We start from the raw sequence: 20,830 nt of genomic DNA, 5'->3' as shown, positions 1-20,830 counted from the left end.
GGCAGTAGGAGAGATTCACCACTCCCACCACACCTCTTACAGAGCAGTAACGGCTGGTAATTTTGTGACCAACCCCACTGATGGATGGAAGGTATGCATGGAGACTGCATATCACAGCGGGGCTGTTCAGGGCCTCTAATAGGCTGACACAGAGTTTCTGTATCCAGACTTGGCTTAAGCCTGTGGTATGTGCTCAGAAGTTCTGCCTTTTCGAGGTAGTTTTGGCAGGTACAAAGATGCCTTTCTATGTATTTGAGATAATTTGTAGTACATCAACAAAGGAAGAGTGGGAAGAGACATTTGACCTTTAAACTCTCCCAGGGTTTTCAGGATCATAGTTTTGAACACAGGCACATAAGCATCATCCCAGGCCTAACCCCTTTTTTTTTGAAATCTGTCCCAGATAGTGTCCTAAAATGGAACCTATCTTTGCTTTTAATTTATAAAATCATCTTCTATGAATCAGTAAGAAGATTATCCATGGAAAATACATGAAATGCAACAGTGTATTCAGTGCTGTGGCATTAGAAAGAAACTCCATAAAACAGATACTAAAATGATTAACGTATTTAAACTACTTCAGCTGTGGTCCTCCAAGTGTGTTGTCTAGGTGTAGACTTGTTTTGTTTTTTAGCTAAAGTGAATGTTAGGAACATAATAATAAATATTAATGGCTATACTCTCTTAGCATAATCATGTAACTGATCATTTGCAAAACTATTTAAAAGTTGTGACTGCCACAATTCATTTGAAATATGTTTTCCTGGTAACCTTTAAAATGATATAAACACACCAACCAAATGCCATAATATCAGTTCAAATAACCCCACAGAAACACAAATATAATGAACATTAATTATCCCATTGGGTAAATGCAGATTTTAGAAATGTCAAATAGATACATTTTCTTAGTGCCAAACCACATTACAAATCTATGAAATGCCAGCTCTTTGAAACTCAAGATACAAAACACTATAAGATATTAAAACTGGCTTTATCAGGGAAAAAGGTCTCCTGGTGCATGTGTTCTGAATCCCACTTCTCTACTTCTGGGATGATACAGGTATTCAGATTGACAATTAAGATACACACAATGCATTTTTATTTGTGTTACAGCCTCATCTTCTGGTGTGAAATTACTGTAACGAATCCTAGCCAGGTGATTTTGCACTGGATGAAAGAGATTAAAAAGAGAAAAAATAATAAACAATGTAGCTGAAGAAAAGTATGGCACTATACTAACGCATGTTTCAAACCAAGCATCTGTGATCTTTAAGGAGAAGGAACTATTTTACTCAGCCCTAATTGCACACACTCACAGGGACTGGCCCTTTTAATAAATTACTGTTGCTAAACTGAGATTTATTTTTTGCTGTTGTACCTAGTACCATGCTGTGCAGAGAACTACCTGGAAAAGATTTGGCGTTTGGCACATTTTCCCTTCTAGAACTCTTCTATCAGATCAGACAAAACATATTCAACCAGCAAGAGAGTATTTTGGAACACTTCAAGCCAAATGGTGCAATATAATCTGAAATGCATTGCAAAGCTTCTTTGGGGAAGTATAGTATCTAAATTTTGCCTCCAAATAAAGCAGTATGAACTGTGGGCCTGCCTCCTTCTTGTCTTACCCTTCCTGTATGTCTCCTTAAAAGTATACATTGCACAAGGCAGTACCAAGCAGCTTCATTAATATTTTAATACATACTTGTTTAAACATAGCAACCAGTTCTGCCACCTTTCAACTCAAACGCTAAGGAGTGTACAGTAACCAGTATGCATTTGGTCAGATTCATGTAGTCTGAAACCCCTAATAAATTTTCAAGCAGTGACTTCCTGGCTGAACGCAGGCTGTCTGGAGAGTCATGGGCCTTGGGTACCTGAAAGATAACCAGAGACATGTGACACCTGGAAAAATGCTGGCAGGAGACTTTTGGTACCTGCAGTTACTGTTCACATTACAGTGCACGTTTATGCCAAGCGCTTTCTTATCTGCAATAGCAGCTCTGTCATGGCACAGCATAGACCAGGCAGATTAGGCAAATGGTGGATTGAAATAGAAATGCTTATTAAGAGTGAATAAAAACGGTCTCCCAGTAAGTTTTGCTAAACTCACCTGAAATCATGTATTCTATGGGAAGATCAGGAAAAACACAAATGAACCATGGCTATCATGCAGATAGGGTTACCATGTTTTTCAGTCCAAGTCGCTGAATATTAATGTGAGTGGGATTGAGTGAGGGGAGTCCTTAATGCATGTAAAATAGTTTATAGTAACATAATAATAATAAAAAGATGCTATTCAAACATCATGGTTTCTGGCCATAGAAATGGCATTCAATTCCAATACCTCATCTGAATTTGGCCCTGGGATGATATTGACACTTTGTAAAGTGCATCACTGCTGCTATTTTCATTTCTACATTTCTTAGTTTCTGTACAGCCCCTCGGGACTTTTTACATCTAAATGATAGACAGTTTCTTCTGGAATGACAAGCAAAGATATGAATGGGATATGAACGTGTTTTATTTCTTCGTGAAGATCCTGGTTACACAGACTCTCTCTGAGGACATGTAAAATGTGAAAACATCCCATTGAAAGACAATACTGCCTGCAATATATGTCTTTCAGAATTTTCAGAAGTATATTTTAACTTATTTTCTCTTGTGCCTCTCTCTCATAAACAGTATAGTTTCCAGACTTGTTCTATGCCTAACGAGTTATTTTTACTGGCTGGTTAAGTGCATATATTAGGATACTTTGCTTATCTCTGTCCTTGTATCTTGTAATGAAGAGTATAAATCCCTATTCACCTGAGGAAGTCTGAGGAAAAATATTTAACTTCTTAATTCTGTCACTACTGAAATCCTTCAGTTACAATCTACCAGGCCTTTTGGGGACTGCTTGGTGTGATAAGGGAAGCCAAAGCCTTCTAGTTTTCCATTTGCCTAAATAACATCTAGATATTCCATTCTCAGTGGTCAGAAGAGCAGAAGGTTTATTATCTCCTTCCTTCTCCAAGGATAAGCAATAACCTGGGAGCAGAAGCCAGGCAGATGATATTTTATCTCAGCGCATGTAATGTTGGCTAAAGCTACTTGTCACAGACTCTGGAGAGGCACTGAGCAACCCAGTGGTCTTATCATTACATGCATAGCTCTTTCTAGCATATACAGGATTGCAGCGATCTTCCCCATAGCCCTTGCCATAGGCAAAGGATAGACCAGGACTTGCTGCCTCAGGAAACATTTGACTCAGAGGTAATCTATGAATCAAAATTCCCTCCTTATTCCCACAATACTGATGGTTTGTTGCCTCTTTATAACAGCAAATCATAAACCATTCTAAGCAGACCTAAATGCACACAGCAAGGCAGTAACAAGATAGAATTAAAAGAACATGCCATTTTTGTCCTTCCTTGCCCATCTGCTGTCAGGTAGAAGCTAATAGGTATGCAGCTTTTAATTATTCGCTCTTTATCTGAGTCAAGGTGGAGTAATCTGCATAGGAATATAATAATGCAAGTGTTCTCTTCATCATGGATATGGAGTTTAACCTACAATATGGCTCTTAATGTCCAGGAAGAAAAAAAAATTATTCTGCCCATGGTAGGATGGAAATACATATCTAGAGAGAAGAATAGTATATACTGAAGCACTCAACCTTCACTTTACAGCTACTGTACTGTAAAACTATATCCTCACCCTTAGTAGCTGTGAACTAGACAACGCTAGACAGCAGTTACAGGTAGCCAATTAACTCCAGTTTATAGGTGGTTGAAAATGACTACTCCAAGTATTCTCACAGAAAGAGTTTTCATGCCGTATTAGAGGTAAGTATAGTAGTCATTCTTCTAAGTAAAAATGAGAGCAAGCAAGCATCTTCATAGGAGATTCCTTTGTTCATATGCTTATTGTTGGCATTTTTGAATCATGACCAAATAACAAAAAATTTTGATTTTTTTTTTTGATTTAACTGTTTGTGTTTTGGTAGAAAAACAGCCATCAGCAGTTCCTAAATACAAAGTTGTTCATGGAGGATGGCAAATAGTAAGACAGTGGTTACTGTAGGGATCTGACTGGAAAACAGTATCTATTACTTATCTGTAAATTTCATGGAATATTTTGGTGTGCTTTAGCAATCTGTACAACTTACACTGAGAAGTAAAAAAAATGTAAAAAATGCTGGTTTGGGACAAAGAGATGGGGCTTTGCTGAATAGGTTATATTTACTTATTTAAACATTTATACCACTCAGTTTGGGATCCTGAAATATGAATTACGCATCCGACTTAGCCTGCTGTTGACTCACCATAGGCATTCATTTTTGAAAAGATTGGCTTTTCCTAGCTGTAGCTAAGTGCCTCCAAAATTTAAAAAAACTCCACTTAGCAGCTTCTTTCTCTCTCTATTACCCAACCTGACGCAAGAACTCATGTTTTTGAGCAGTTCTATACTGTCATCTCTCTGTTCCCGACTAATCTGAGGTTATCCCTGCTTGTACAGTTATACCCCACTTTGGAGGGTATAAACTCTTCAGAAATCATGGCTGGATATCTGCTAGTGCTGCCAGCTACCTTAAAGTTTCAGCCAGTAACACCTCTAAGTCCAAAACAACTATTTTTGGTATTTTTTCCCCAGTGGAATATAGAACAGAACATAGGGAAAGAGGAACAGGAAAACCAAAAGGAAAGTAGCATTTATCCTTGTCTGTCATGGTCGTCACTACAAAACTATTCTGCAAACTCCATACGCTGCTCAGCTTGTGTGTACATTTCTCAAATTAATTATGTTCATGTAATAAAAACATCTATTCTCAGGCTGCTTGGTTTTACATTTATATTCATGTGCATGAGTAACGTGTTTTTTGGTGTCAAGATGATAACCAGAGAAATTTTTTCTTTTGACAGCACTAGAACTCTAGAAATACCATGTTAGAGATAGAGGGCTGCAAAAGTCTTCTACTTTTCTCTGATGATGTCACCAGATGTAGATTTAGAGACCCACATTTTTTGATGCACAGTTTCAACCCAGGGCCTGCACCTTGTTTCTGATCTCTGCTTTGTAGTAAAGGACATCATTGTTATTTTTGGGAGGCAGAAGATCTCTTGCTCTTTGCATTCAGTAGCACAGCAAAGGAAAAGGAAGTTTTGGCAATTTAAAGGTATATGTCAGCATGTGCTGGAAAATGGGGAGATTATTTTACTTTACTAACATGAATTAACATACTAGAAAATGGTTTATAATAACGCATTTTGCAGTCCTGTAATACAGTTGTCTTTAATATTTCTATAATGGCTATTATGATAAAAAAATGAGCACCCTCAATTTTCATCATGCCCCCGTAGGAAGACTAGATTTAGCACCGTATGTATAGCTGGGAAAATGAAGCAACATAATAGCAACAATAACAATGAGTCTCAAGATTAGGCAGATGTAGTCCACACTACTTAAGAGTTAAGTGACGACTTAGTGGAGCAGGATCTTCAAGGTCCTGCAACCACTGTGCACATGTGCAGGAGAGGCAGTATTGCAGGTTAGAGAATAGCGGAAAATAGCTACCTAAAAGGTTAGATACTTGCAAAAGTAGACAGTCTAAATTGCTTTGTGATTCTCATATAAAAAGAATATGATAAATCAGAGAACTGAACCTGGTTCTCTTGAGTTGTAGCCTGATGACCTACTTCTTCCTTCCCTACCTGAGAAAATATGACTTTGTTTGTTTAAAGACATTTGAGAGTGAAAGGAGCAACTTCTTGATTTTTTTTTAATGGGAAGCTTTGCATCGTTTGATCAAAATGTCCCTATTGTGACTGCAGACTTATCTATAGTCTATGACTCTACAGGACCCTGAAACTTTCGCCTAACCCACAGCCACAGTATCAGTGCATGCTTTGCCACATGTCCTTAACAGTGTTCTTCAAAATGTTATTAGCAGAATTACTTTCAAGAGTGAGATCAGTAGTGCTGTATCTAGGCCAGATTTACTGGGATGGTGCCTCCAAGGTGGTGACCTAAGAAAAATCCTATGGAAAACTGGCCAATTTTCCATCTAGGTCAACAGAACACTGGGATTGCTAAAGTTCAGATGTTTTGGTTTCAGTTTCAAACATATACTAGTAAGGTCTAACACCCAACAGCATCATTTACAACTAATACCTCTTCAGAAGGAAGATCTGCATTCAGTACTTGTCCATGCTAAATTGAATACTGACATTGAAAAAAATCTATTTTTCTGAAGGAAGAAGTTCAGCCAAGCCCCTCATCATCACTTTTAGCTGATCTGCAACTTATTCCTGTTCACACTCAGAAGAAAACTACCAGAAAACCATTCACATTTTTTGCCATTTGCCTTCTTAGTAAGCTCAACCAATACCAGGGTTTTTGGTCCCAGATAGCAAAAATTTGTCCTAGCCCTCTAGACAGACACTGCAAGATGATCCATTCTCACCCTAAAATTAACCCTGAATCATTCACTCAGCCAGCAACGCTTAACCTAGCCATATAGCCTTGAATGATCCATCAATAAACCATGCTTTCAGCTACCACTTAAACCTGCCTGCTGACTCTAAATTAGCTTTAGCTATACTGAGTGATACCTACCACAGAACTAACCATGCCATTATCAGCACACATCCTAATTCTGTTGGGTTCATCTGACACAGCTATAAAGCTAGCTCTTCAGTCTACATCTTGAGCCTCAGTCCCAATTCTGAACCATAACGGTAGCTCAGGGATTTCCGCAGAAGTTGACTAGTCCAGAATTGACTGCAAATCACCCACTGTCAGGGCCCTGAGGGCACTAATAGGCCTTAATGGCCCTGACCAGCCTCCACTTGGGCCTTCACTCACACCCCCCTGCCCATGGGCTCAGGAACTCCATTTTAGCTCAGCTCTCGGGCTACAATTACTGCCTGAACTATGCTGTAAGAGTGCTGGTCTCCAGCTCAGCCACAGCCATGCCTGTGCCAAGCCATGGATCCTGTTGATCCAGACCCACAGACTGATTTCCCAGCTTGATCTTGGCCTTGCCTCATTGCCACAAACTTGCCTGCTGATCTAGACTCCTGGCTGAACGTGGCTGCCATCCCTTGGTCTGCCCTGCTTGCCTCACTTGGGTACGTGGGATAGGGTCCTAGACAGCAAGGCCCCTGCCCTGCCAGCTGTGTTATCATGCTCAGCTCCCAGCTCCTTGACCCCTTAGGGAGCAGCTGGCACACACTGCTCCCTGACATCCACTATGGTAGCCCTGAAATGAACTCTTCAGGTCCAGTCATATCCACCAGTGTACTAAGTTCAGCTACTGCTAATCTAATCCCCCACCTTTGCCGTACATGTAACTGTACCTCAGTAAGCCATATCCATCTGAAAAGTCGCCTTATACGATACGTATCTGCTAGCAAGAACTGCCATCCAGGCCCTGTGGGTCTCACCAGCATTCAGCAATACAGTGACCTTTTCAGTTCTTAATATGTGAGAACTTTATACTAACTCCAATCCTAATACCAATTTTAACAAAAGAAGCCCAGAACAAACATAAACCTTTTGTTCATACCAGCAGAAGTCTTCATCTAGCCCTCGTTGCCTTGCAGAGTTTTGTAATAAACAAACTCTTTGGTTCCTTCAGTCTCAACCTCCAGTCCTAGAGGTGGTTGTATGCCAAATTTAAATAATGATCCACTATCCTATCTCCATTCTCCAACCATTATCCAGTGGATTCACACTTCTACTGACTGTCTTCATCTCAGCCCCCAGTTATGTCTGTGTAAGTATAGTCGCTAGCGAGAGACTCTTGGATAGCTGTCTGTCTGATTATAGTACAATTATAAAAGAAAATGCTGAGGCTGAACTAACAGTTTATTGCTTTGATTCCTTTGAGTGATTAGCTCCCTGTTGTCACCAATTTCATGTTTTTAATCATTTGTACTGAAATTTCTAAAAATAGAAATAGATTAATGTTTCCTGTAAGAAGGAAATCAGTAAAAAAATTGGGAAATCAAGCTAAAAGATTAAAGGCCGATGCCTGCTAAAGCTTTGCTTTTCCAGACAGGGTACCAGTCTTGCTTTCTCAGCGGTCAGAGCTGGCATCAGCATCTTAAAAATCGAAACCTTTATTTAAGTACTTCCATGTAAATTGAGAGGCCAACTTTTAAGCATAAAACTTTTCAAATATAAATGTTTAGAATATAAAGAAAAGCAGATGAAAACCACAGGAGCGTCAGATGTTCTATCAGTTGTTAGAAAGCTAACCTTAATAAAGCAATTACAACTTACATGATCTGGGCTTTGTACCACAGAGTAGGGAGATGTATAATGGCTTTGAACTGCATGTTTTCCATTCTTCCCGAATGTAGATTATAGCTATGTTAGATGTACACAAAATGCTCAGAATAAAGATTTAAAACAAAAAAAAAGTATCACATTATGAAAAAACTGGGTAATCAACACTACAAGCATGTCTGCTGTGACGCAGTTAAATAAAACTAATGTTTTAGTATAAGAGTATTATCATTTCTGCTTGCTCCCCCGATCATGTACCACATAGAAAAGCACTTTCCGACATCTCTCAGTGGTGCCTTACTTTAAAACTTTCAATATTAACTGGAAAATTGAACATCCTTTAACAGGTGGCTATGAAGTGAATTGTATTGTGAAGAGTTGTATTTCACTCTTGGGGCTTTGTGGCTATTCAGAAGTCACTTGAGTTTAAACACTCATGGTTGATAACATCAGTAGAGCCACTCCAGTTAATTACAGCATTATATTTACTCCATAGTTCTCTATTATTCTCTAAATCAGAGTAAGAAAGATGGCAAGCAAATGATCCCTCCAAAGAGATTGTTCTGCCCTTGTTAAAAAGACAGGGAAATCTTCATAACCATGGACAAAATGTAAACTCCATTATGGTATAAGAGATACTCTTTAAAATTGGTTGCACAGAGCAGCTTAATTGACAGTAATTCCAGACCAGTCAGATAGCAGAACTTTGTACTGTTTCTTATACAGGGCTAATAAAATGGAGTATTTCCTCCTGCCCAGAGGAAGAAAGGAGGAAATAGAAAGTGTAATGGGTATGTATAAATGAGTTCTACAAAGCACAGAGCTGTCTCCAGTTTAATTTAGTTTCCCTCCTGACTTCACCCTATTTTCCACTTTTTGTACTTTTTTATCATTTTGTTTCTGAAGAAGATGAAATGTGTAAATAAAGAGAAATAAACTAGAATATTTTGTTTGCCAACTAATTAAGACAAAGTAAAATAAAGCTACTTCACCAGTGAAGTCTTGAGAAGTTTTTTAAGAGTCCTTTAAGTCAGCAAGGTTGTAAATTATTGACTTAGTGTTTTCATTAAAAATAAAAGGGCAAACTCTAAAAAGCAGAGCTACATTTCAGAGGAAAAATGCCATGACTGAAAAATGGAAAAGACAACCAAACAAAAGCCTAAGGTCCTGTTCTTAAGATATTATTTCACTCCTTCTGCTGGTTCAATACCCGCTGTAGACAATGGACTGGCAGCGAGTTGGCCTTTATGTGTCATTTGCCCAAGTTTAGATGCTCTCTTTACACTCCAAATCCACAAAGAGAAAGAGAATGGCAGAACTATATAGCAGTGGACCAGGCATGAGACATAGGCCTATGGATGAATCTAGGAAATACAATCTAAGGATGTATCACAGGGACCATTTTGATTTTTTTTTCCTTTCTTTTTTACAATTGTATAAAATTTGTGATCTTCCTCAGGGAGCACTGAACTTCCCTTGAATGCAGTGTCTCCATGGTGAGGAGTTCCTTCTCACCCTCCTTGCCACACTTTACATAGTGACAAAAGCCATGATATTGCTGTAATTTTTCCCTTCAGGCATCAAACTGTGTACATGAAGTGTTTTAGTTACTTCTGAACAAAATTAGCAGAATAATGGTATAGCTCTGTAAAATAGCACTGGCCTTTTTACAGTGAACACTGTACTTGGGTAGGTTGTGAAATAAATCCTCAGTATATTGTATAAATATTTCAGAGGCCTTGGCTGATCTTAGGAACCATTCTACCTGACATGCTAATAAAGATGAATTTTACTTTCAGTACCTTACAAAACTACAGGAGGTATACTTGTGATCCTTTGGAAAGTAGGCCTACAACAAATGTAAATAATTCACAAGTACTAAAATATACACTTCATCTAAATAATAGTTTAGAGCATAGCTATATTTCCCACTAAAACTTGTTTTAAAATTGCAAATTAATGTGATAAATGACTTGCAATTGATTAAAATGTGTATATTTATATAACTGATGATGGAAATCTTTAGATCCTAAAACCTAGCTTGTATTGAAGCTGGCATCTCAATTCTAGCTTCGGTTCCAGCTGTGGCACCTATGCCTTTGAAGCACTCACAGCTGGGGTTGAATCTCCTCTCTCCAGACAAAGAAACCTGCTGGCTTAAAACATAGGCTTTAAGTTTGCTAGTAGCTTAGTTGGAATTTGACTTAAAGACTTGCTTCTCATTGCAGAGAGCTATCTTTGTGTCTACTTCAAAGGCAGGTGATACCAGGCTCAGGTGTATTTGAAAATCTACTCTCATAGCAAAGGTAAGTCAATAGCTTTAAAATATAGGCTTAAAATCTGTTTCTAGCTAGGTGACACTTAGATGTAAAGACCTGAGCTTAAATCTGAGCCTCTTTCCCATGCAAAATGTCATTTAATCAGTTTAAACATTTTTAAGTGTATGTATCATCCTCTCATTTGAATACCTCTGCCTGCTGCTCAGCAGGAGCTTTTCCAGAACAAGAAGCAAGTAAGCTCTCTGGGTTCAGGCTCCTTGGTTCAAAACAGCAGGGCTTTCTCTGTTGAGCTGCCCCTACCTGTGAACACTTCAAAAGAGAAGCCACAGCAGAGGCAGAAGCTGAAACTGAAAGTAGTGGTTTTATCTAATGGGGGCGATTTTAGGACTCTACAGCCTTCGGGGCAACTTGTACACTTAAAAAATATAGTTTTAAAGTGATATATACCATTGCTGCTATAAGAACTTGAAGAAGATAATGCTAGTTAATGTTCTTTTCCTTGTGTCTGTTTCACTCTGGTCAGCTTTATGAGAAAATGAAATAGAAAATAGAAAAGAGGATGAGTATACTGCTCCAGAAACTCCATGTTAACTTCATTTCTTTACTGCACCCATAGAGTGACAAAATGCAGACAAGTGAGCTGCAAAGATTGTTCTCTTTGATGCTCTTTTATGCTGTACAAAAACAGTACCATTTTAGACATTACTTTCCTTTTCAGCCTCAGTTTAAAAATATCAGGAAAATTAGGTTATGACTTTGCTCTTTGTGGTAGAGAACTGATGGTGGCAAGGCTTTTAGAGATTTTGGGAATGTCTTTCCTTGAAGATGGAAGAAAATGTGGACTTTAATGTAGTTTTAGGCTCATGGATTTAAAGGTATTTAGGCATCTACTTCCTATTGGTTTCCAAATTAGAATAAATGGCTTTGTCTTCCTTATCATAAGAGAAAAAAACATGTGTGTCACTGTCGTTTTTACTGACTATAACCCTGATGCTATGAGTGTTAAGTGACCTTATACACGTGAGGTTTTTCCAAAAAAGACTATACTGGTCAGGTTCACAGGCATGTGATTTACTGACAGGAGGTTCAGGGACTAAAGTAATTTGTTCAATGATTACTGAATTTCTGTATTTATAAAATTCTAGCACCTATGTATGTCATAATCCACATTCATACATTATCTTAATTTCTTTTTTAATCGCCTTCAAAATTAAAGACTTATGCAGTGTGGGAGCTACCACTGATCAGTCAAACTCAAAAATGTAGATAAGTTAGAATGGAGAGCTGACTAACTGTATATTTGACTAGATATATATAAAAGCTATAACAAAGTATACATAGAGATCTATCTATCTGGCAGTCCTGGCAAGACCTCAGCAGCTGCTCTTAATTCTAAGGTCAGACTTGCCTCTTCTTATTCCTAAGTCCAGTGTCCTGAGAAAGTCTAGCTTTCTCCAACCTGTATTTTCTGTGATAGCTTAGAAAATTGGTATCTATGTAGTCTTTTCATTAGCTAAGCCTGAGACTGCAAACTTCTCCCTTCTCCCAGCTGAACAAAATAAAACTGTAAGTACAGAGTAGGTATCGTTTTTCAGACACAAGGAACTGATACTAGCTATTATACAGCAACTTCTCATTTACTGTAAAGAGTTGACAAAAATTCAGAAGTACCTGCCAGAACATGTATTTGTGCTAGATTATTATCTTAGTGCTTTTACACATCCACAGTTCCACCTGCATAAACCTTAAATGCATATTTCTAATTTTGTTACTGCAGTGACTTCAGCCCAGGTGGATCTAATGAAGCTAATTTTAAACTAAGAGCTGCAGACCTTGCTTGCTCATCTGGGTAAACACTCAGGTGGTTAGTTTTATTGAGCAGTGAGCTGCTGCAGTTACATTACTATCAGTATTAAGCTTTAAGCTTAGCTTAAGTTTAAGGTATTTCTTTATACGATCTGGTGGCTGTAGGATGTATTTCTGCAGTAACTTTTTCTTGGCGTCTGGAGTGCCTAAAACCAACAATAAAAAAAAATTCCAAACCTACGTTTGCAAGTTCAAAATTTCTTATAAAAATCAGTCTTTGGAAATGGTAAGCATACTATAACCATAAAATCCACTAATAGGAAGTTCAGGGGGCTTTTGAACTGCAGCCCATACTCAGACCAGTTTAGTGAAGTACAGACTGAGCTCCTCTACCAAAAGGATGTTTTTCACAGATTCTCAGAATGTCTACTGTGGTGGTAAGCAGAGGCTCCAGGTCCCCTGTTTTTTGTGCAGATGTCATGAGGTGATGCTAACTGATGCACCTGAGCCAGAACAAAGGACTGCCAGAGCTAAAACCAAACATTTTTGCTCTTACGGAAAATGAAGTCTTTCAAGATATGGCTTCAGTCATAGCCTCTGTAATGTCCACTAGAGCATTTTGCAAGCCTGTAACGAAGAAATCACATAGCCTCCCTTATGTTCCCTTTGAATTTCAGTTCTATTCTGAAGCCAACCGATGTAAGAAGTAAAATGTGGGTTTCTTCTTGGAAGAAAACAACTGATTAGGGAATATTCCCTATGGATTCAAACTCAGAACTTCAAGCAAAATTACAGATGCTCAACTACTGCTGCCCCCTGAACAGCTCCTATACAAGTCACAGGACGGATTCCTTCATCCAAACATACATGCACAGAACCCACTCTGGCAATATCAGGTGCATTAAAGTATGTACAGGTATGCAATAACCGTCCTTCCATAAGGCCATTAGGAGAATGGGGAAAGAATAGGAAAAAAGTGCTACAGCATAATAGAATTTGTGCTACATGTATGAATGCACAAATCTTATACATTACAACACATGGAAGTTTTCCAACTGTTAAAAAATCATTTTCAGGTTAGTAATCAGAGGAGCTCTTAAAGCAACAAAAATGTCCTGAATAGTGGCTCCAATCAGGTGGGAGCACTGGAGGAGACATGGACAAACCCATGCAATGAGAGAAGAGTAGTGAAGCAGTAAAGTGAGAGAAAGATAAATAAGGAGGGAGGTAAAGCTGTGAGAAAGCTCAGGCTTAGGATACTTTTTCACGCTGATAGCCCTGATTGAGTATTTTCTTCTATTTTCTTTTTTTTTAGTCTAAGACACAAAGATCTAAAACAAAAGACTAATTCTAGGAGTTGTTCCCAATTGTCAATTATAGCAATTACTCTCAGGAATCCAAGACATGTTTTAACATAAAAAATGGGCTCCTGCCACTGTTTGTATTGCTCCTTTGTTGTTGCAGACCAATTCAGTTATAAGGAACAAATAAAAGCAACAAATTTCAATGCTGAATACTTTCTTTCTGTGTGTGCTGTTGAATCCTGATGTAGCACATGGCACTTCCAGGCAGTCAATATGCTGTTAGTTGTAAACTACAGCAGAGAAAAAGGTGGGGATTGATAAAAGCAGTGATTTTTGTGATGCTATCCAAAAGTAAAGCCATCCTAAAATGAAGACTGAGAGATTGCAGTGGTACAACATTGCAACACCAATGTAACATTGGTGTGAGCAAGGCAGCCTGAGGGGGTAGGAGGCAAGATGCCTTACAGTAGAAGAACGATGGATCACCGTATTAGAGAATTAGATTTCCTTTGGGAAGAAATCCCAACAGCAAACACAGAAGGCCCTTTCAATCTTTGCCTCTCAGTCCTGTCTTAATATTTGTTGCAGGAGGCAGATATAAATTTGGAAAAATATGCAACTTAAGAAAAAAACAGATAAAGAAAATGAAAAATTATTGGCTCACTGTCCCAGATGAGTTGTTCAGTTTTGGATACTCACATGAGAGAAATATTTTCAGGGATGATGAGACACTGAGACACAATAATAATTTTTAAGTCCGTTTATTACCAATGGAAAAATCTACTGGCTTCAAGTTATTTTAAATATATTCTTAGAGCTATCCACTAATGTACGATTCCAGAACTGCTCTGAACAAACTTAGTCTTCAGATATCCCTGTTGAAAAGAAAAAAAATGAAGTACTGCTTCTCAGTGCAGAACACTGGAGTGGGATTCAGTAAGCTTGCATTCTGTATTGGGAAGTACTGCTGAAACCCTGTATGATCTTCGGTAAATGACTCTGCCCATGTATTCAGTATATTTAAACTAGCTTCAGAATCAAGCCAAAACTTTGCTGACAATACTTTCAGAGGATCCTAGGAACCAGCTCTAGGGTGGTGCAGCTGTTTTCCCCAAGAATGGGAAGATGCTTAGATTTACCTTTCTCTCTGAAGTCTGCTCAAGGTTGAGTATGTGCACTTTGTGCCTGGCTTCATTGCCTCCATTCAACCCGTCTCCTCAGGCACTAATATATGACCAGTGGCAGGCCGATGGCCCCTCAGCTTTCTTTAAAATCCCCTGAAATACTCTGGTAGAAAGACGGATGAGGTTTATACACCGAAGGCCAGATGTAAGAGGAGTGGAATTAAGGACACTGTTCAGAAATCTTCCTAGAGGAGTGATTTGAGAACTAGTAGGTGGAACAGTTGAGGACAGTTTCAGACAGGAAAAAGGCAGTTACATATTACAGAAGAAGTGGAAAGATTATGAGTATCACCTTTAGTATGATTGAAACATAAAATAACGTCAATAATCATATGCAGTAACAGCTAAGTACAGCGTGCCAGAGAGGTTGGCAAATATCCAAGTACAGTACTTACTCCCTGCTCATGATTTCTAAATCAAGGAAGTGCAAAATCTTCAAATGAGTCTGTGAAGAGAAAGTAAATGTATTAATTATCTAGGGTCTGAAAAATCTAGATGTATATACTTGTAGACTGAGGATCCAATCTTCTATTTTTTTATTTTTATGTATTTTTTTTTTTATATGCAAGGGTTCCCTTTCAAATCAGAAGAATTACCCGGAGCTGGCATATTGGTAGCCTGGTGATATTGCTAAGAACTTTTTGCTAAACCAGGAAAAAACTTAATTTCAGATACCATCTATTTTTAAGGCAGGAGAAATTTGACACTTTTGACATTAGTAGTCTGTTCCAAGACGTGATGGTGATTATGACCAGCACCAGAAAGTGCATGGTTCAGTTATATTTTCAAAGGTGGCCTTAAGGAAATCTCCATATGCACATGAACAAGTTTTCATTTATGCATGTGCTGTTCTGCCACTACCATCTGTGCACTCAGTGATGGGATTTGCACATATAGATCTGTGTTTTTGGGAGAATTTGTGAACTGATATGGAAGTTTTATAAACTGAGCATGCAGTTTGAAGAGAATCTATCAAAACCATATCTAGATATTATGGGTCTGTGAAACTCCTTGTCCAAAAATGGAGGTCTTAAATATACATACACACACATATATGTAAATTCAAAAAAGCATGGCTTTTACAGTTTTCTTGGAGAATTCAAAAATTATAAAAGCTCCTTCAGAGTTGTCAGCTATTGTATTGCTTTGTCTCTTATGCTGATGACTCAATTTTCCATTTCCAATCGCTTGTCTCTACCTGTTATTTCTTAACAAAAGCCTTAGTGGTCCCATAATTTGGAAATAAAAAATAGAATTCTAACTTTTCCATGTACTCTATCTCTATCACTGTTCACTGCCATTACTTTCTCTCAGCTTAATAACTTTAGCAAGAAAAAAAAATAGTCTTATTTTTTTCTGTATTAATTTGTAGCTGCTAGTCAAATAGCAGGGCCTTGCAAATGTGTATCAACTGTTTCTGAGCTGTTCGCTATCTTCAGCCCTTTTCAATTTTCCACTTTAAATTGGCCTTAAATCCACACAAAAACATTCTTAAGCTTTCTATTTACATGGGTGTGTACACATTCACTTTAGTTTAAAATGCCTTATCCTAATTTTAGCTATTGCTGAATGGTATCTCCAGTGAACTAAAAAAAATTTTTTTTCAGTTCATTTGCTCCTGCTAGTCTTTTTGTGCTGATTATTTTAGTCAGTATTTGCAGAATTCTTCGTAGATTTCTATGGCAAGGTTGTTCTTTATCTGAAATCACAATTATATGTTTGAATAGACAACCATGGTTTGTGATTTGCAGTAGGCAACAACATTAGAAGTAGATGGACATCTGATTAAGAAAAATGATTCCTTAATGGTTCAAATGGAACCACTGGAAAAAAATGGTTCCTTTTAAAATTAAGGCAGAATAAAAATTCTGGAAGATGTGCAGTAAACTCTCTTTTTGTCTAAATGACTGCTTTTTTAAAGTTGCCCCCAAAGTGTCAAATTCTCTTATAGAGCAACAAGAGAAGACCAGTGATTTTTCCTGCCTTAAATATAGGACATAGTATTTCAGATATCTGAAAAGAGCTAAATACTGAGAAGGAAGCTGTCTAGAGCTATCCGAAAGCTGGACACCGAATGTGAGATACAGGACCAAAAGAATCATTTATTAAAACGTTTGCCCGACATTTTCTCTGTTAGGGTGTTCCTTGAGGTTGTTAATCTTGTTCTGAAAATATTCAAACACAGATAGTGTGAGTCAAATTGTAAATTTATTATAATTCCAATAGTTACCAATAATTCATAGTATTGTAAATGAAGGGTTTATTAGGAATGTAATAATTACATAGAATTACACAATAATCTGGTTTTTTGGAACATTTCTAGCCCTTTTGGTGTAGAATGAATCTCAAAAGTACAAGGTCTAAAGTAGAGGAATGTCAAAATGAGACAATTCACTTAAAAAAGAATCAAACAAATATATGATTTTTCTAAGGCTCACTTTAGGAATATTGAATAACTGAAATTGTCAGCATTAAGTATGAAAGATGAACTAGGGAGAAAATTCTGAAAACGCTAGCAGGATCCAACTGAGAAAGATGTCAGAGAACACTACGTAGAACTCAGCTGATGGATTGTTTGTAGAAATACCCTTTTTTTTTTCTTTTTAGAAGTAAATCTAGCTAGAAGTCATCCCCAGCTGAGAAGTAACAGAATACAAAGTTTCCCCCCCTACAACTGTTGTGATAAGCCACTCATTTGGCAGTCCACACCTACTGAATTTGGGTGGCAGCCTTTACTGTAGACATGGGGGCCTTTTGAAACAAAATTCTTGGAAAAAATACAGGTAGTCAAATTACCAGACATGTCTGATATTGATTAAAAAAACCCTTTTGAATCATTTAGACTAGTAAACTTGACTCAAATTCAAAATTTAGATCTTCCATGGATTAAGAGAGGAATAAGTGACAACTGACAGACCTTAGCTGCTTGTCTGCTTTTCAGTAGGACCACAAAAATCTTACTCAGGCAACCAAAATGTTGGGGCATCATGATGTGCTCTGCACTGCCTTTCTCCCTCTGTCAGTCAAACACAAAGATATAGAGACTTGCAGCACATGGCACAGGAGCCATGGAAAGCATCCATTTCTCCTCAGCTAAAACCCTGTGCTGCAGACAGCTCCTGCCCGGAGCTCTGATGCAAGGGCACACGCAACTCACCTCATCGTGAGATGGAGGGAGGTACTTATCCCCCAGAGCCTGTTCCTATTTCAGTTGTAGAACACTAAACTGGCTGCACAGGAGAAGAGCAGGTCACACTGCAGGAAAGCCCTTGCTAATAAATAAACTATACTAATAAAAGTATAAACTATACTAATAAAAGTTCCAGCCAAGTGACACACATTGTTTTGCATAGCGCTGTACATCCACATCATAAATCCCTGTCCTAAGATCAGCATCGTCTTAGTAGTAAAAAAAAAATCAACAAAACCTATTCTCCCTTAAGCTAGGCTTGGATTGGGTACTTCTGTTCAACTTAAAAACAAAGGAAAAAAACCCCCCAAGCTGCCAACAGGAAAAAGCATAATTAGTTGTAACTAGAAAATGAGGAAGAACTATGCCATTGTTAGCTTTTATGGGCTGTCTGAAAAAAAAAGCTACAGTCAACATTTGAAGCATGGTTAAAAAGCCAGCCACATAGTCATATTTGCCAAAAACAATGAGAACTGGTCAAAAACTTTCAAATATTGCTATTCGGATGAAATTTCAAATTAAAAGTCAGAGGGAGAAAATGTGCAAAAACATCTGCCTTTGCTTTTGTTTTAGCTCTGTTGCACAGAATATAGCAGATTTGCCATGACTTTTACCTTCAGAGGAAGGAAGCACAACCCAAAAAGATTCTCTGCAGGAAATTTCTTGAGTTATCTATCCAAATAGAGCAGAATGGAGTAAACCATATAAACCTGCAGTGTTCTTGAGACGACCCAGTACCTTCAAATGCGAAGCAGAGATGTCCTATTTTAGAAATGAGCAAGATCACTGTCCATTAAAGTGCTAGTTAGTATTCCAAGCTTTTATGCCATTGTTACTTGAATAAGAAAACTACATGTTCCACAGGACATTTAAAGTTAACCCTTCTCTTCTCTCCCCCAAACTAAACCTACATGGCTCTGGTGCAGAACTGTTTTTTTTTAAAATCAAATATAGGTTTGCAAGCCTAAAATTTGCTTCTGAAAATGGTACATAAACTTCTAAATCTTTTAGACATCTTTGAAAACTGGATTTGAAAATCCAGCTCACAGTAGAGTCAGATTCTTCGTCAGGCCTCACTGCAGTCAATAAGAAGTTTGAGGAAGGACTGAAGAATTCAGCTTTCAGTTCTGTAAATAATTACTGCTGTCTTTTATATCAATTCCTATAAACAGCTAAAAATGTCTACCAGGAGCTAAATTTTCAATCAAATATCTCAACAGTACACCAGATAGACCTTATACTGGTTATTCTTCTTGCTCTTTTAGCCGTCTTTATTCTGACAATAAAGTTTAATGGAAATGGATGAAAGCTGTTGTAGACACTACAGTTTGCCTGATTCAGACAATCAGCTGTAGGGCTACAGTGACAGTTCAGGAAATGTTAGGTAGCTTGATTTTTATTCAGCCACTGTCCTGCTCCTCTCTCTCCTTTTGAAAAATTCTGTAGTACTAAGCCAATGAGAGTATTGAGCATAATAGGGAACAGCGTTAGAAACTGGAACAGTTATTTTACCAGAAAATGTAAAGCAGTTGTCAAATGGCATTGCCAAGATTATTTTCAAATTCCTTCTTCACAGCAACAGAAAACAGTCACAGGTAGGAGGCAGAAGTACTTAGGTATCTGATTTAAAAGAACACAATCTGGTTTTACTAATTTGTTTCTGGCAATAATTAGCATGTTGCTCAATTTATGTTAATAGCACATTAATTTGATTCCTTCTCTTGCCAGAAATATAACCAGAAGTTTCAGAGTAACAAAATATATCTCAAATAGGAGCCATCAAAGTTCTCTGTAAAGATATTTATTTAGGAAACTATTTGCCTTGGTTTATTAAGTTTAACTGTATAATGAAATTCTGTTTTAATATATTGCCTCTACACAGAAATATAAATTAGCAATGCAAAAAACACATACAGAAAAATTAATCAAGAAAGGTCCAGTTGCTTGGTAGAGGCTATATTGATCTGCTTATTGGGGAAAGGATGAAAATAGTTTGAAAAAGCATTGGACAGCTTTTGCTATATGCCATGAGGTCACCAGATGTGGCAGGCTATTTCTTGGACCTACATCCCATGCAATCCTAACGTTTTAAGTCATAGAAGGAATCTGTTAGAGCAAAAACAGACTCTGAAACACAAGCCAATCCCTTGGTTAAAACCCTTTTCAAAGCAGAAGAGCATAGGAAGAAACAAGGGCAACTCACAGATCCTTCCCTTTAAGGTGCGTGGGTTCTGAGCTAGCACAGCGCTGAGACGGTTTCCCCTGTGAAGCAATTTCTGTGCAGCATTCTAAATGCTTCACAAGCTAACTGAAGGTCAGTGATGCACGTAAGTAGAAACACTGCAAGTGGAAGAATCTTCTGCTGCTTTTGATGAGTTTCCTGTGGATGGCTACCACATGCTCAGGCACCAATCAGCACTATGAGATTTGACCAGTGAATACCCATTATTTCCTTTCTGCCTCAAAAAATCTGCCTCAGTGAGATAAGACAGAGCACATATTCTCTTGCTCTTGTCTAACTTAAGCAGTGTTTAACAATTCTATCTCTGCATCAATAGCTGTTTTAAATCTTACCATGGGGAAAATAAATTTCTTTTGATAAGCAGCTGCTTAATTTTAACAGGGAAAAATAATTATTTCTCCTGATTTTAAATTTCGTCATCTTCTTAAGCTGTTTGAAGACCTCTTAAATTATTTTAAGATATGTTTAACTATTTTTACTATCTATATCTCGAAAGAAATGAATATTCTGAAAGCAACGTGCTTAACCTTACTCTGCAGTTTCAT

General features: G+C 37.8%; 1 protein-coding gene across 1 annotated transcript in view; it reads right to left on the bottom strand.

The window, feature by feature from the left end:
* Positions 1–20,366, bottom strand: part of CLNK (cytokine dependent hematopoietic cell linker) — a 63,312-nt gene extending 42,946 nt beyond the window's left edge. The window contains exons 1-2 of the mRNA XM_064511427.1: positions 20,247–20,366; positions 15,249–15,298 (exon numbers count right to left, since the gene is read on the bottom strand). Of these exons, the coding sequence (XP_064367497.1) occupies positions 15,249–15,259 (11 nt within the window). The 5' untranslated portion in view covers positions 15,260–15,298; positions 20,247–20,366. The remainder of the gene's footprint in view (positions 1–15,248; positions 15,299–20,246) is intronic.
* Between the last annotated feature and the right edge of the window lie 464 nt (positions 20,367–20,830).

The sequence above is a fragment of the Dromaius novaehollandiae genome, chromosome 4, assembly GCF_036370855.1.
Source record: "Dromaius novaehollandiae isolate bDroNov1 chromosome 4, bDroNov1.hap1, whole genome shotgun sequence".
NCBI classification, from domain to species: Eukaryota; Metazoa; Chordata; class Aves; order Casuariiformes; family Dromaiidae; genus Dromaius; species Dromaius novaehollandiae.
The sequence above is the reverse complement of the archived record's forward strand: the minus strand, read 5'-3'. Positions and strand labels throughout refer to the sequence as shown.